At 49.9% G+C, this 16,489-nt stretch overlaps 5 protein-coding genes across 5 annotated transcripts; 2 read left to right on the forward strand and 3 right to left on the reverse strand.

Annotated features, from left to right (window-relative positions):
• Positions 1-54: 54 nt before the first annotated feature.
• PENARI_c036G06851 (sugar porter family MFS transporter) lies at positions 55-1,733 on the reverse strand (the record flags this gene model as incomplete). Its single annotated transcript, XM_022636867.1, has 2 exons — positions 55-1,582; positions 1,639-1,733. 2 exons carry the CDS (start codon positions 1,731-1,733, stop codon positions 55-57), a joined length of 1,623 nt encoding a protein of 540 aa, XP_022483260.1.
• Positions 1,734-6,759: 5,026 nt separating this feature from the next.
• PENARI_c036G11045 (uncharacterized protein) lies at positions 6,760-8,163 on the forward strand (the record flags this gene model as incomplete). Its single annotated transcript, XM_022636878.1, has 1 exon — positions 6,760-8,163. One exon carries the CDS (start codon positions 6,760-6,762, stop codon positions 8,161-8,163), a length of 1,404 nt encoding a protein of 467 aa, XP_022483286.1.
• A 351-nt stretch (positions 8,164-8,514) lies between these two features.
• PENARI_c036G00312 (peroxiredoxin family protein) lies at positions 8,515-9,243 on the reverse strand (the record flags this gene model as incomplete). The annotated part of the gene is made up of 5 exons (XM_022636839.1): positions 8,515-8,550; positions 8,604-8,750; positions 8,795-8,958; positions 9,026-9,138; positions 9,194-9,243. 5 exons carry the CDS (start codon positions 9,241-9,243, stop codon positions 8,515-8,517), a joined length of 510 nt encoding a protein of 169 aa, XP_022483269.1.
• A 1,069-nt stretch (positions 9,244-10,312) lies between these two features.
• On the reverse strand, positions 10,313-11,249 carry PENARI_c036G09081 (dienelactone hydrolase family protein; the record flags this gene model as incomplete). Its single annotated transcript, XM_022636872.1, has 4 exons — positions 10,313-10,920; positions 10,976-11,023; positions 11,080-11,150; positions 11,221-11,249. 4 exons carry the CDS (start codon positions 11,247-11,249, stop codon positions 10,313-10,315), a joined length of 756 nt encoding a protein of 251 aa, XP_022483296.1.
• A 3,179-nt stretch (positions 11,250-14,428) lies between these two features.
• On the forward strand, positions 14,429-15,670 carry PENARI_c036G04089 (putative C2H2 finger domain protein; the record flags this gene model as incomplete). Its single annotated transcript, XM_022636853.1, has 2 exons — positions 14,429-15,490; positions 15,542-15,670. The coding sequence occupies 2 exons, from the start codon at positions 14,429-14,431 to the stop codon at positions 15,668-15,670; spliced, it is 1,191 nt and encodes a 396-aa protein (XP_022483304.1).
• Positions 15,671-16,489: the final 819 nt, after the last annotated feature.

Genomic DNA, 16,489 nt, shown 5'->3' on the forward strand with positions numbered 1-16,489 from the left:
CCAAAACGCTACAGGCAACACACGAGGGATTCACTGAGTGCCAAAACGTGGACTCTATTCAATCTGGGAGACTGAAGTCTCTTTCGCCACAGACTTAGGAACCTGAACATTCCCCTCCTCGGCGTTGAGATTGGCGAGTTTCTCTGACTGAATTGCTCCTTGCTCTAGCTTCCGAACATGGTGGAATTGAACAGTGGTCTTCCAGGGCTTGAGGCCCGGGGTTGTGAACATGGTTTCGACATCCTCTAGTGTCTTTCCGGCGGTTTCAGGGAACGCAAAGAAGACATGGACCGTCATAGCAAAGCAGAAGACGCCGAAGACTAGGTATACCTTCCATTGGATGTTCTCGAAGGCAGGGGGGACGAAATAGGATAGGGCAAAGTTGAAAATCCAGTTTGAAGATGTCGACAGCGCCACAGCCTTGCCACGGAGGCGCAAAGGGTATAGCTCAGGGGGGTAGATCCAGCTGACAGGACCCCAAGTTGGTGCAAAACTAGCGACAAAAAGATAGGTACAGGCGATGACTGCCTTTGCAGCTTTGGGCGAGCTACTGAGATCCCACGACTGCTCTGCGACGTTGTGAAGGCCACCTGGCGGGGCCGGTTTACCGTAAGACGCCATAATGCCAGCGTTGGCAAACATCCAGGTCATCATCAGAGTAGAGCCGACCAGGAGTGGGGTGCGGCGGCCCCAACGGTCGATAAAAACCAACGCCAGAATAGTCATGACGACATTGATCACGTACTGGATCGAGGATGCGACAAGGTTGGAATTTCCGGTAAGACCAGCCATGCCGAATACATAGGTGATGTACAGCATCATCACGTTCATGCCCGTCAATTGCGACCAAATCTGCGTGAACATACCAAGGTGGGTCCGGTAGATCATGTTCCCCTTGAAAAGGTCCAGGTAGGAGGCATCCTTGTTTTGACGCTCAAACTCAACCATATCACGAATCTCCTGTAGCTCGGTATGAACAAAGGGGGCATTGCGATCTCCTTTGGCGTGTACCGAGGCGAGAACTTCGTGGGCCTCCTCCCAGCGATCCTTCTTGGCCAACCAACGGGGGCTTTCTGGCAAGAGAAAGACCATGAAAAAGAGAAGAGCCGCGGGAATCATCTGCAGGCCCCATGGGGTTCGCCAAGCGGCGGGTCCCTTGATGAAGCTGCAGCCATAGGACACGTAAAACATGATCAAGATACCCCAGGTGATCGCCCACTGCTGCGCGCCTACCACCTGGCCACGCTTGCTGGGCTGGGCCAATTCGGCGACGTATACCGGTACCTGAGCACTGAGAATGCCGACCGATAAACCGTTGATGAAACGACCAACGACGAGCTGCCCGATGCTGAACGAGGAACAGACGATGGCACTGCCAATGCACCAGATTACCGAGCCCGATTGAATTGCGCCACGACGACCCAGCCAGTCGGTAATGAAGCCTGAAAGGAGAGCTCCAACCCAGGATCCACCAGGCATTGCCGCTGAGATGCCACCCTGGTTGGCAGATGTCGGGCCACCGCAATTGCCATCTTTTATACCAGTCTGATTGAAGAAACATTTGTATTGCTGGGTACCGAGACTGTTGGGTCTGTCAGCAATCATCCATTAACATAGGATTCAGGTGAGGATTCTTACATGGCAGACATGGAAGCAATATCAAAACCAAACAATGCACCGCCGATGACGGCCACCGTGGTGATAACATAAATATTGGTAATCTTATAGGCCATGATGGACCAATATTAAATACCAGTAGATTGTGTTCACCAAGGGTCAAAAGGACAGAAAAGCGAAGGGCAAGGGTTAGATATAAAAGATCTACTTACCCAAAGCAAACAAAGCAAAAAAGCCCCCCAAACTCAATAAAACGCGGGGATGCGGGAGGATTTGCTGTTCCCCCGGACCCCAGATCCCTTCACTACATTCATTGCGCAAAATTTTCGATTCTAAGCCAATTATTTGCTCTATCTCAAATTGGCGCTGTGGTCAGATGCCGGTTAGCCCCTAGTGCATGCAACTTCAAGTGTCGTGTTGTCAGCCACATGGTTTCATCGCGTCGGTGCTGGGCCGGATATTTGCCTGATTTGTTCAAGGGTGGCGGGGGAAAGCATGGATTCTTTTCTTTGACCAGTCATCTTTCACTCCCCCTCCTTTCGCATCCACAGGCAAACGCAAGGGAAAATCTAAGTTTCCATTGTGGAGGACCAAGCATCATCCAGCAAGCCGACAACCGGCCTGTGGCGGTCACTAGTGTTAGGTGACCTTGGCAACCGGCACATGCGAATAAGATGCACCCTTAGGGCAGAAATACCCTTGTCCTAGGCAAGCCACATCCACTTCTGATTTGACACAGCACATTCACAATACGCCATCTGCTCCTGATACGAAGCCACTCCTTATGGTACCACAATATATGGCTACACTAGTGGCTTCTCGGTGGGCTGACGCCCAATGCGCCCCCCGTTTCCTGGCCCCCCTTAGCGCATTGCCCATTTCTCATTGTTGGTATTGAAGGCTTGGGAGCCCGGCAGGTCTTCTGATGCCTCCAAGAATCCCAGATCACGCCAGTGCCCTTGCAAAGTGTCTTGGCACTGAAGAGCGCTGCATGGCGTATTGCTATCAAATACACACGATCGCATGAGCATAAGCAAGGTGTAAGCCAATCTTCTCGCTTCTCGTTTGATGCTTTAGTACTTCGTCGGAAGGTATTCCCCTTTTAAGAAAAAGAAATGCCATGTGTGCCTCGATAAACTTCCTAATATGACAGCCACCCAATATGGTCAACACAACACGTAGTCTCCCGACCGAGTATAACACTCTTAACTCCGTTCCGTGGGGTATATAGGCCTAGGTTGTGTATTTTTGTGCTTTTCTAGCTGCTACTGGTTCCTAGAATTCGTGAGTACAAAGGTGCAATCAGAAATTTTCAGCAAACGGTTTTCAAGGCTTCTTCTCATCATGAGCGCGCTTTTGACTACAGCACTCCTTTTCGATATTCTAGTGCCATACCCCGGCTCTTCATGGAAAGGAACCAAGGTAAATCAGGTCAACATCCGCTTTAGCCAACGGCATTTGCTAACGTACCACGCGCCCTACAATAATCTGTAACTGGGTTGGTCACTTTTCCTAGATAGATTTTCGTCCTAGGGCCATCGTTTGTTATATCTTGGCCTAGAGTGCAAGTTTCTAGTGACTGATGGCCGTTCACCTTGGACACCACTGCGTTTTCTTGTTTCCCTTTTAGGAAGTTCAATTCGATAATATTATTTCCCTTCGTTATCGTTAATATTTAAGCTCACTCCTTCTTATATCTATCACGCCAACTACGCAGTTCGGTTGCTAGTGTAACTATACTACTTCTCTATGGTGCGGGTTACAATACACAGCGAGCAGTGCCACCAAAATTAGAAACAAGCAAGTGCCACCTGACTGCTTGATGTATGATTCGCTTCGGCCCAAAGACGTGTGGTACCAAGGCTTTGGGCCGATTGCAACCTAGGTATCCTATCTATCACGCCAACAACTTAAGAAAATATGCGGGCTGGCTTAGCATAGAAGGATTTTATATGGTTTTGCTGGGTGAATCATATCAGACCGTTGTGCTATTTTTCTGTAATGTTATTAGTGTTCAAGTTTTTATTTTGCCTAAATGCGATAGATTCCGCCCAACATATCCCACGGAACATACTCTATGCTGAACGACAAAATACGGAGGTATAGTATGAATGTCTAAGCTAACACACGTATAATGGAACTGATAAAACCCTTCATATCAGTTTGCAATACACCTAAATTTTCCGGTTCGCGCAGTCAACATTATGTGTTAAAGTAGACTACAGAAGACAACGATCAGTGAGCTAGAGCAATGTGGGTCATCATAAGTAATGTTCCTTGTCCGAAGGACAGACTCCAAGTATGCAGCTCAATTTTTACTAAGGGTACAGAGAGTACATGCGTTATCGGCCGTCATATAACCGCCAAGACCGGGACTAGTCAGCTATCCTAACCGAGTGATACGCGTTATTTGGAGTCTCCACTTTAAAGGAATGTTCAAGAACTGTAAACGGCCAAATCCGACGTTATTTTGCCAACCTGGGTTCTGGCTCCAAGGCATAAAGAACCACGCGAACAATGTCGGGGATAGTGACGCTGTGGCGTTTAGGCCGTGTTTTCAAAAAGCGGGGGCCGCTTACCACACATTTCATACCCGGCCCGCTGCTAGTCTTTCGGAGTTCATCCCTGTTGTCTACACATCATGGGCAAAAACGACCGATCAATCCTGCGCTCCTCGCGCAAGCGACCCACTTGGGGATCCGGCACCACCACCATATACGGAACATGACCCGCAAACTGCAGGGCAAGCTTCCAGAATATCACACCATCTTATAATCAATCAACCAGTGAACCAAATTTCAACGCAACAACGAAAGTTCCCACCTGCTATGAACGGCTACTTCCAATGGAAACTGACTACAACATTCCACCTCGGGCCAAGCGCAGGTGAAAAGCTACATGTGGTCTCAACACACACAACCGTTCTCAGCAACAAACCCTCGGTCGTTTTGCACAACGGTCTAACTGATAAGCACCCAGTTACTAGCGACTGCCCATGGTGACAGGTGGGGTAGGAACAGGCCCATCATGCTCACCCTCCCAACGCGTCCAGGACCCCAACACAGCGATGTCTTTAAATAGCGCCAAAGCCATGGGAATGAAAACACGGATCTTGCCGGTCATTCATTTGGCTGAGTATTGGTACCATTGACGCGGCCAATGAATACAGCAGGGAGAAGCAGAAAGGAGCGTGATCGGGGTTATACAAGTGATGGCCTAGAGGTTGTGGCCGTGATCGCACACAATGCTTCATGGAGCATGACTAAGGGGTTTCGTTTCGCATTCAAGGGAAGTGGACTGTCTGGTACTTTAGGGGAGCTCGGGGAGATTCTGGTTGTCCTGTCAGCACTGGAAATGTGGTATTTGGATGCCCAGAAGTCCGCAGCAGCGCTAGCACTGCCAGTGCTGCTTCCGCTGCTGCTGCTAGTTGACCTGACATAGTGCTTCTGAACATGTCCTCGAATTTCCACATATCTCGAGTAGCCAAGGAGATTCGAGCACGAGCCCTGCATCCAGCTCGCCGTAATCTGTCCCCAGAGAATATGTCTAACTACTAGACATACTAGCTATAATTGAATTGATTGTAGGTGATTTTTGCATCTATTGCCCAATATACCAAGGCCATGCTTTGATCAACCAGGCCGCAATTCCCTACGTCGATTGGTATCAAAATGCAACTCCGACAAGACTACTCGCTACTTTGGTATTTGCTCTGCCCCATAGAATCTCCACCCTGCTGCGATGATGCGTGACGTGGTGATGTGAATACACCGACCTCTCTGTGATCCGATGCCCTTGGGCCACAAATCATTATCAGTTAGAAACCAACAACTCACCTACACCGACAACAGTTATGGCAGCAAAGCTAGGCCGTGTTTGAAATGGTTCCGGAGACTGAAGATTTTGATGCTGAAAGCGATCGCCATGGGACTCGGCAAACAGGGCGTTGCAGCCAGCTTCGGCCCTCCCAGATCCTCTGGGCGTTAGGGCCAATTTCAGTGAGCTGGAACTGGGAAGAACCCCGGCCAGCATAGTCTGCATCCCAGAAGGCCTTTTGAATATTGAGCCAAATGCGATCTGTTGGGACCGCCGGTCAACCGGCGTGTCCCTACCCTAGACCATTGGTCGGACCTCCCCTAGCGTAGCTATCGCTGTACAAGCTCTGTCAAAACCCGTCACAGTTGATGTTTCGAGTAGCAGAGGCAGCAAACTTAATACAACAGTAGCCATCGACGAGTTGTTGGAGGCACTGGTTATGTGGCTCACTAGCATTGCGAACACACAGCGGGGACAACCCTGTGAGCCAGGCTATCGCGGCAAGTTAACTATGCAAGACTTGAACTTGGAAACGTGTAATAAAGTCGACCACAGTGCCTTTTGACATGTGTCCGGGCTCCGGTCGCATACAAGTGAACGCCCATCTGCTCCGTCATGCCTCCCGCGTCCTCCCCGGTCGCCTCATCGGGGGTCTCGCCACACATATCTACCTCTCCCCTTCTCCGCGGACTCTCTCTCTCTCTCTCTTTTGAATGAAATCCTCCTGTTATATTGGAGTACAAAATGGGCCATGTCGGAAGATCTCTCTCACTACGGATATTCACATGCCTGTTTTCTATACCCGATATGGATCGTCGGAATCCATATCCAGCGTCTTCGGGCTATTCATGCGCCCAGGTGGCACCGTGAGTTTCAATCTCTGCCTCTCGGACCCAACCTCTCCACACCTCCATGAGTTCGGCTATCCCCGTAGTGAAGCCGACATTGCTCCAAGTTCAAAGGTTTGAAAGGTGAAATGGCGGGACTGTCAGATATGCGAGGCGAAAATGGTAGTCATTTATAAAAGGGGAAAACCCTAAAGGTAATAAGCTCAACCCCTTCGCCTCTTCATACAAACGAAGTTATCAAAGTTTTTTTGTGGAAACGGAAAACTATTCACGACCTCTTAGGGCGGGTCGTCGCAGCTCCACCGCAACAGCCAATGGATCGCGGATCAAATTTGATCTCCCAGAAACGCCACTCCCGATAAGAGGCTTCATAAATAGGTTCGGACTGATTTTGGTTCTTTCATCTACTCCAGGTCACTTTTCTTGTGATTCTTATATTGGGGTCGACTCTCATTGGAGCATCGCCGAATGCCTCATCATGGAGCTGGCACTCCCCAATGACGTATTACTCTTAGTTGGCGAGCAACTGGAACAGAAAGCAGACTGTTGGAATCTTGTCTTCGTCTCTCGTCACTTTCACGACTTGTTTCTCTCGTTTGTTTACCGCAGAGTTTCTCTGCGCGACTGGCACGATGCCAGCTCGTTTCTGTACGCCATACTCAACCGACCAGTTCTCGCGCGCGCCGTCCGGGAGCTGGACTGGAGGGACTGGCACGCGAAGGGTCTCTCAGAGGATCAGCGTAAAGAAATTACAGAGTCAACACATTTGAAAGAATGGCTACACGTCGTATCACACTCCGACATCGAGAATCAGCAATGGACTGAGGATCTTGGGCAAGGCCTGGGAGATGCATGGGCTGCGTTGATACTTCCGCTATTGAGTCAGCTGAGAAAACTTCAGCTTTCCTACGCCAGCACGTCTCCTTGGCTGGATCGGATCATGCAGAGAGCCATCCAGTGCGAAAGGCCCTTTGTTAGCCAGCCGCCGTTCAAGTGCCTGCAAGAGGTCTCCCTCCATCACCGAAATGATCTCGACCGTGGTGACACCTGGGGTGCGAGAGAAGAACACCAATCAGCATCAACACTTCTCATGCCATTCTTCAGTTTGCCATCTGTCCGTGTCATAACCGCAGACTCGGTTGTGGATCCCAGCACCGCGATCACATCTCCCGAGCAAACGACACAGAACCTAAGAGTCGGCTTCTCTTCTATCACTGAGATTGACCTGCGTTCAAGTAGTGGCAACCATGGCATGGAGGCCTTGGTTTCCTCGTGTGCAGACCTCAAGTCTTTCAAGTACCAGCACTCGGATTCACACGTCCTTTCTCATGGATACCAGCCCTCAGCTTTCTATCGCTCGCTAGCCCATAGCAAGAAGAGTCTTCAAACACTGTGGCTGGATCACTATGGCAGTCATTTCCCATTCACCGCTGGTGGGCTTAATCAATCACACGATGAATGGTTTGGATCGCTGGCCGATTTCACTGCACTGCGAGAACTGCGCGTGCGATTGCCGAACCTACTGGATATTCGATACCAAAACGAACCACCCACGCCACTATTGGAATGTCTTCCCTCGTCGCTAGCGACGCTGTACATTGAAGGCTGCGAGGAGAGAAATCTGGGGATGCTAGTCTCTCAGTTGCAAGTCGTGATCAAGAACCGACGAACGCGGTTCCCAGGGCTCAATCGCATCGATATTGAGGGTGCGTTCCAAAACGTCAGGTCCGACGACGATGGCGCTACCAGTAGTCCCGGGCCAGAAATCTCCGATGGTGTGATCAAGGATAAGGTGTTTCAGGCTGCCGAGCCGTTGCATATTGATTGTTCCAATGCTGGCATGGAATTGTATCTCCATGATCGCACCCTTCTCACCTTTTGAGCCTCGCATCATCTTTCGCCATCCACAGTCTAGAAGCTTGCATTTTCCATTTGTTTCGACGATACCACCGGCCTGTTTGACACGATAGAGCTGCATTTGATTACTCACTGTTGGATAAAACACTCAATTCTATGTGTATACCTTGTGTGCCTTGCCAAAATGGCGAGATGGACAACATGAATCCCACTCAGTGGTGGGATCGCCTAAAAAGCATTTGTCGTCTTCTTTCATTTGGGGATTATCGTCAATATTGCCCGGAGCTTTTTTACTATAAGCAATAACTAAGGGGAAAGGAAGACAAGTATGGGTGTAATTGAAAGTGTAGCGATGAATAACCTATTGCCTTCGTATCTACAGCGAGGCAAGAACCGCATCGGCGCCAGATTTCTGCAGACAGGGCTATTAGCCGGAACACTGGACCTGAAAGGAAAGTTCCATACCTTGACAGCACCCCGTTCGGTCTCAATTTGGGCATAGCTGACCTTGCCGTGGTCAATAACGATCGCGTACCGTCCTGTACGGCCCGAAGCCTCATCCGCCCAGCCAATGCTCTTCGAAAACTTCGCATCCGGGTCCGAGAGGAAAAGCTGTCACGGTTAATAATGTCCAAAGAGCCAAGTGGGGCGCTCACAATATCGTCCCCGCGAACTCGGTTCGCCTTTCCCCAGGCGCTCATCACGAAGGGATCATTGAAGGCTACGACAGCGACAATGTCCACACCCTTCTCACGGAGGTTTGGCAGGTTCTTAATATACCCGGGAACGTGGTTGACTGAACAAGTTGGGGTGAAGGCACCTATTCAACCACAGGTTAGGGACCTAACTGGATCCAAAGGACTAACTGACTATTAGTATTGACTTACCGGGAACTGAGAACAAGACGACTTTCTTGTTGGCCCACTCTTTAGAGGCGTTGTAGTTGATGGGGATGCCACAGGAAGTGATCTCGTCACTTTCCTCGGTCCAGGGAATGTACCTTTGCCAGGATTAGGGTCGTTCGTTACAATTTGGGGAGGGGGGGGATGACCGACTTAAAAACAACGTCGCTGGGGAACGTGTCGCCGGATTTGAGGGTAGCCATGTTCACAGAATAGAATAGAAAGAGAGATGAAAGGGAGAAGGAATTGGAATGGCGGGGGAGGGGGGAAGTTGTCTAAGCTGAATAAGAATGATGTGATCGGAGCCTGCCGAAGCTCTCCAGAGCTATCTCATTCCCCCGTTTTCTACCCTAAGGGATATATCCAACCAGACCTTCTTTACATTATCTTGTCTCTATATCTGTTGAAGAGGAGAGCTTGCAGGGTCAAACTGGATTGTGACCAGGGATGGGCCCGAGGATGTGGGGACCCCGCGAGACAACTCGGGAGCTCACTATGATGTATGTTGGGGAATTTTGTCGATGATCGGGAATCCATAGGCATCGCAAGATCGCCTTTTCGCTTTTGCGCCCGTGAATTCCAAGTCGAATATGGCTGCATAGCCGCCCTTGGTTGCCCTGTTATCGCGAGGAAACATGAAAAGACCGAAATCATTCCAATGATTCACTGCTACACACCAGCCGCTGGAATTTAATTGAACTTGCGCATTGCGGAATTGCTTTCGGTACGTCAGAATTGTATCATGTTCAAGGTACTTGGTGTGTTGGAGTAACGTTAGTTCCAACTATCTGCAAGGTACCAGGGGTTTATTCAAAACCAGTTCGGGAGCTTTGATTGGAGAATATATACACTTGCTGTTTGCTAACCGACCTTCGAGTTTGACTTGACTACCTCCTTGTGAGGCATCGTTGAAAGGAGCTTATATGGCAGTGCTCCTCCCGATGAGGAGAATGCAGTTGAACGAAACCTCAACCACATATCTTAGGTGGGTGCCACCTATAGCTCACTTTGGTGTGTCAATATTCTTCCACCACAATTTCGTCATGCTAAGCAATGACACCGACTTCCGTGGGTATTATATATACACGGAGCTTCAATGGGACTAAGGCTTTAGGGTCATAGAATTCCCCATTTAGGATGCTGAACGACTACTACTACATGTAAAGCCATTTATTTCCATTAATCTTAATATTGTGGTTTCAATTTAGATTATAACCCTCGTTATCTCGTCCAAGATTCATCATTATGAACGAATCCGTGTCCATGGCCTTTTTACGAGTGTTGGTGGAAGAATTCAAGAACAGTCTTGTATCCACGCTCATACTCCTTGCGCACCTCAGGGTTCTCCAGATCCGCCCGAGCAGCCATCCAGCCGTGGATCTGAGTCGAGAAAGTCTCCACGTGCTTTGGCACCTTCAAGTTCGCTTCGAAATCCTTGACGTCCTGCGCAGGTTCATCGCCCGAAGCGAGCATCGCCATTGGAATGTTCACCGCCTTGGCATCGTTGGCATCTACCATAGCCGGGTGGCATTGCACGGCGGCCTTGAAGAGCTTGTTGTCTGTGCCTGAGGCAAGGGCGGCGATCTTGCCGCCCCAGCAGAAGCCGAGGATTGACCAGGACTGGAAGTTGCCGCCCGGTGCGAGCTTGTTGCCTTCGGCGACGACACCGGGAATCTTGGAGAGGGTCTTGGGTGGTGCGGCTTTGGTTGAGAAGAAGTTTCCTAGCTTCTCCTTGTGCTCGTCAGTGGTGGGCGGGTACCACGAGATGTCAGCGGGGCTGCCCTCGAAAAAGTCGGGCATAAACACGCGATACTTCTGGTCGGTCGAAGTAGCTAGGATGTCGGCACCTTGGATAGTCTGATCAAAGAAGCCAAAGATGTCTGTACAATCTTGTTAGTCGATTGTTGGTATCGCTATGGCCAGGTAACAACTAACCGTACACGACCAAGATAGCCTTCGAGGCCGACTCAGGACCGGTAACATCTGGGATCTGTCAGACTTGTAGCATGTATCATAGGTTTCATATGGTGAAAGCCTACAGGTCTTCAGGCCATTGATTGTCTTGTACACTCCCTTGGCCTGGTAGCCCTTGGAAACGACAGGGGGGATACTATGCACCTGGTCAGTAGAGCTAGATAGAATTGAGATGAATTTGAGATGGGGCCCCGGGTTTCACGCACGAGCAACAGGCTTTGCTGATTCCAGACATGGTGAGCAATGAAGAGGGCAAGTAAGCGGTACGGTTTGCAAAGACCTTCCAAAGGAAAGGAGAGAAATGTACGATGCACAAAAAGTACAACAATTGAAGTGAGTGAAAAAGTCGAAGTGAAGTGAGTGCGAGGGGAAGAGGCACCCCGCCGGTCGACGTCATCGAAGCAGCATTCGGCAATTCGGGGACGTGCAACCTGGCATTATATTCATACGCACTTGTGTTTGACGTTGAATTATTTGGTTATCTCTGCCATCATTCTCTGTGGCTGAGGTGGTGATGTTTGACGGTCGGCATTCGATCTATAGGAAATATATATCTAGGCTTCATCTCCCACCGGTGACCGGAGTTCCATTGGAGAATAGCTGGGTGATCTGCAAAGGAATAACGAGAGTGCTCGATTCACCTATATAACATCCGTGTTACACACTCTATTTGGGTTATCTCGTTTACAGTGTCGGTACGAGTCTGTCTAGGAAACGACTCGTAGGAAAGAGAAGTATCACAAGGATCACTAGGTCTTTGTGTCATCTCATTTATGCACACGAGGGTTCCACGACAGAAGTTGTCACACCAGACAACTGGAGTGAAATTTACGACAGCACTCAGACAATCAAAGATGGCAAGTCCTTCTGATATAGTATGCTGTCTTCTCAACGAAGACCACAAGAGAGGAAACAGATATTCCTACACCCTTAGAAAAGCGATGTACCGTACCCTGTAAATTAATTCAATAACGCACATAAGTGGATAAATCACCTCGGTGTCCTGCCGCAAGGGAGAATGCTCTAACGACCGAGAGAGGCTCGTGGGTCTGCCGACTGGACATGTTCTTGAAAAAGTACTGAGACAGAGATTGTGGCCCCTGGAGAGGGAAGCTGACATACGGATCTCGCGTGAATCAAACAGAGAAAACATCTGTGCTCCATTGCTTTTGCCCAAAGTCGGACCCGTAGACTAGTGCAGGATAGTCAACAAAAGCTCTGATATACGCACAGGGAGGCTAATGTGGGCTTTTGAAATCCACCGAGGCTGAGCATACCCATCAGCCCTGCAGGACGCTCATGGTCGCAGATCTCCCGTGTGCGACAGTTCAAATCCCCAAACAACCTTTGAAGCGCCATTCCCGAGGACGATCGTGGACGCCAACCGTGAGCCTTTCCGAAGCCACACCGGCAGGAACCGACGCAGGAGACCAGGCCTTGATCAGCCTGGTGGATCCTTGCGCGCTTGTCACATCTGGGCTGGCAAATGCCGCCTTGCATGAGAATGGGAGCTCTGAGCAAATCGGTTGCCCACCACGGCAGAGTGGTTCAAGGGTTTTCCGATGGAAGAAGGCCTGTACAATGTCGATCAGGGAATCAGCGTTGGGGCATGGGCATCCATGATTGACTGATCGTCGGAACAAGTCCGTTTCGGGGCGCCGTGCGGCTACAGACGCGTCGAGTGGAGGATATGGACTTTATTTTCGCAGATCCTAGAATCTAGAGGGATGTCAGTATCACAGAATGTACAAATAATGGAGTCGGGTGTTCAATTGACCCAAAGAGCCGAGGTATGCAGTTTCCAAGAATGCGACTCTGCTGCTCGCATGTCTGAGACCCCCTTTTTTTAATTATTATTAATCTTTTTCTTCCTCTTCCTCTCTCTCTAGCCTACTGATTTAAAGCTGGACTGCGACCAAATACGGGGGAGGAATGCGGACCGGATCGTAATATTAAATTCCAAGCACGGACGAGTGGACATGTCCTAAGCTTCCGAGAATCATCTAAGTTACATGTATACGGAGTACATGTAAGCATAGATCCCTTCTCGGGGCATATCTAGAAACTAACTATGTTACTGTACTATATTCTTAGACAAGATCAGCTCTGTCACTTTTGAGTACAAGACTCTCTAGACGATCGACAGGGCACATTTTGCCCCCTATTCTAAGCATCTTTCACGACCGTGCAGCATACAGAAACAGTTCCACAACGTGATTGGTGGATAAGGCCCAACGGGGAGGCAAGGACGGAGAAGTAGCTGGATCTGTCTCGCGTGGGTGGAGTGCTCCAGACCCACGAACATTCCGAGATCGCGTAGACTGAGGAAGACCCGAGAGAATGGGTGTTGGGGAGGCGATTGGCTTTGAGGTGGCGATATCTCTTTGTTCTAATTTCCCTAAGATATGGGATTTATAGTATGGTACGGAGTACACGGAGGGGGTGTCCAAGCCAGGGTTAAAGAGGAACCATGGCCGAGGAAACCAATGACAGGTCTCGGCTATTGGGGGCCAAAATGGCCAAAGAGGAAAAAGGGTAAAAATAAGGGAAATAAGGGAAAAGGAAAAAGTAAAAGTGCAGATGACCGGCGAGACGAGTATAGCGAATGACCGACGAGACAGCTCGCTTGCCTCTGCCTGCTCCATGGCTCTCGTATTCTGGCCATTCCGGTCTTGTCCGTGCGTCGAGGCCTGTTGGCCCCCTTATTGGGTAGGAATCTCACCGCGATAGTTGGTATTTTTGCTTCTGTTTTTTCTGTTTTTTTCCTGGGTTTTTTTCTACTTTTTCCCTCAATAATAGCCGGGGTACTAGCTACAGTGTGTTTCTTGTCCCGACAGTTAGCGCCTTTACGCAAGGAGAAAGAGTTGAATAGAATAGGTAATCTTTTACTGTATTATACTAATATACTACTCGAAATAAATAGAAGCGAAGAGAGGCCCTGTCAACCACGTTGCTGACAAGTTAATCTATATTTCGCATTTCCCTTACTTTCTTTCCCCATAGTGGCCAGACTCCCGTCGACTTTCCCAGAGATTTCACAACTTCTTTTGACTATAATTACTGTCTTTCCCCCGCGCTTGTTATCTCACGCCTCTTCCAACGCCACGGCTTGTTTTTGCCCCCCCCACATCTTCTATTATCATGTACTACTCGCGCCATCGACCGTGACAACCTCACCAAGGAACTTTTTCTCTTCTTTTCGCTCTCCGAGTCTCCAGACTCTACCCCCGATCGCGGATTTCCGGCGATCGATCGCCCCTCCTGGATTCTACCAGCCCTTCTGGGGCCTTAGATCGAGATTGGGCCTTGAGCGGAACCTCCTTTAACGGACTACCCAATCTGCAGCTCAACGAGACTCCGGAGTTCTACGGAGTTCGTGATTCATCCAACCTGGCGACCCTCGCGGTTCCAGCTATGGGGACGGCGCTCGATCCGCTGTCGGCCCCGCCCTTGAATGTTCGTCGTCCAGCGGCCCCGACACTACCCAGCTTCGAGCTGCCACCGCCGCCGTTCACCTTGGCCGCCGCGCCTAAGTACGCGCAACCTAGTCACCCACCAGTCTCCCATCCGCCAGCAAACGTGAGCGTGGGAAACCTCTTAACGCCACCCGCCACGAATCAACCAGAGCACGCCACACCCCAGCCCTTGGCGCCTTCAACGGGCGCCTCTTCTGACCTGCCACCGGCATATTGGTCAGGCGCCAACCCTTATGGGCAAACCTGGGGATCTGGGGTGAATACAGTCTATCCAGCACGAAGCTCCTTTTCGCCTTCATCCGGAATGCAGATTCGCCCATCAATAACATCACCACCGACGACAGATGGGTTATCACATGCATATGAGGCTCCTTCAGTATCCTATCAAGCTCTACCTGCACCTTCGACTCTGGCTCCCTCCGGTCAACAACCTATGGCCATGTATCCGGGGGGTCCCGCTCCCTCTCCTGCTCCGCTCTCCTCCAATGATCCCTATGCCTCGAAACACCAGCACATGTATGCCGCTTCTCCCCCCATGGCGAGTCCGCACCAAACGGGATTTTCGCACATGTATGGCCCTGCGGGACTCGGCATTCATCCCCCAGGACGCATTTCCGCCCACAGTCCCACGGGAGGACAGCCGCCTCTGTCATATCCCCGCCAGCCGTGGCCATCCTATTCGCTTCCTGCTATGAACGGACCTGTCATGACAAATGTGCATAGCCCTGGTGGTCCCATGTCGATGATGGGCATGCAGACCGGTCTTTTGCCCGGATTCAACAGTGGACATGTCGCAAGCTCCCAGCATTTGTACGGGGCCCACCCACCTCCGCATGGCATGTCCGCCCCGGCAGCCGACCGACCATTCAAGTGCGATCAGTGTCCCCAAAGCTTCAATCGGAACCATGATTTGAAGCGCCACAAGCGCATCCATCTCGCCGTGAAGCCTTTCCCCTGCTCTCACTGCGACAAGAGCTTTTCGCGGAAAGACGCCCTCAAGGTATGTTCTTCCATGTGTCTGTGATACCTTATTACTAATATTGCTCAATAGCGACATATTCTGGTCAAAGGCTGTGGAAAGGATGGCGATTCAGATGCGAATAGCACTCAAGCCGGAGGTGACATCAAGAGTGAGGGACGGAGTGAGGACGGCAGTCCCATTCTTAGTGGGCGGGTCTAGCTGAGTTCTGATACTTCTGCTATGGAACCCTGGTCTCATTACTTCCCAGATCTACATCCATGTATGCTCTTTTCGAAGCAACGAATACTTGTATCTATCGAGGCTTTGGCAGTTGGTGTTCCTGCCAAACCTTCTTTTTGTTATGTCTTTCTCTGCGTTGGCGAAGGGTGTGTGACTGGGCATCTTGGGACGGTCTGATTTCTGCTTTTTATCAATATCCGGTTTTCTGTTTGTTTATTATGTGTGCTTTTCAGACTTATGTGTGACGTGTGCATCTGCCCTACTTCTTTGTTATTTAAAGCGATTCAGCGATTGGACTGTTACTGGGTTGGGCAATGTCGGTATATAACAACCTGCATCAATGATGACATGGAAGAAATCCCAAAAAAATAACAAAAACCACTTCCCCAAACAAGTATTAACAAACAATTTCCTATGTCTGATTTAAATCAATTGTTGAAACCGTGACTTGAGTGATAGGAATACTCATCTGTCTTACTGGCCTAAGAGCTCTTTAGATCTTTGGGACTTCTACTGTAGGGCTGTGTGAAGTGAATCGCAATCGTTCAGCTACCCAGCCACGTGGCGGTCTTGTCTTCATTTACCAACAGGCGTCAGTGGGTCTATTCAGATCTCCCTTAGTATGTTCAGTTAGACTGGTGTGCAAGTTCACCGGTCTGAATTTTGAAAAGGGGAGCCTTGTCTCAACCTATTGTGAGCCATTGTCTTTGCCAGCCTGGAGCTAAGACCCCGAGGCCTTCCATATAAGTATATGATCGACCTTGAACCAAGCTTGAACCATTATCATACTTTCATTGA

The sequence above is a fragment of the Penicillium arizonense genome (genome assembly GCF_001773325.1).
Source record: "Penicillium arizonense strain CBS 141311 chromosome Unknown PENARI_contig036, whole genome shotgun sequence".
NCBI classification, from domain to species: Eukaryota; Fungi; Ascomycota; class Eurotiomycetes; order Eurotiales; family Aspergillaceae; genus Penicillium; species Penicillium arizonense.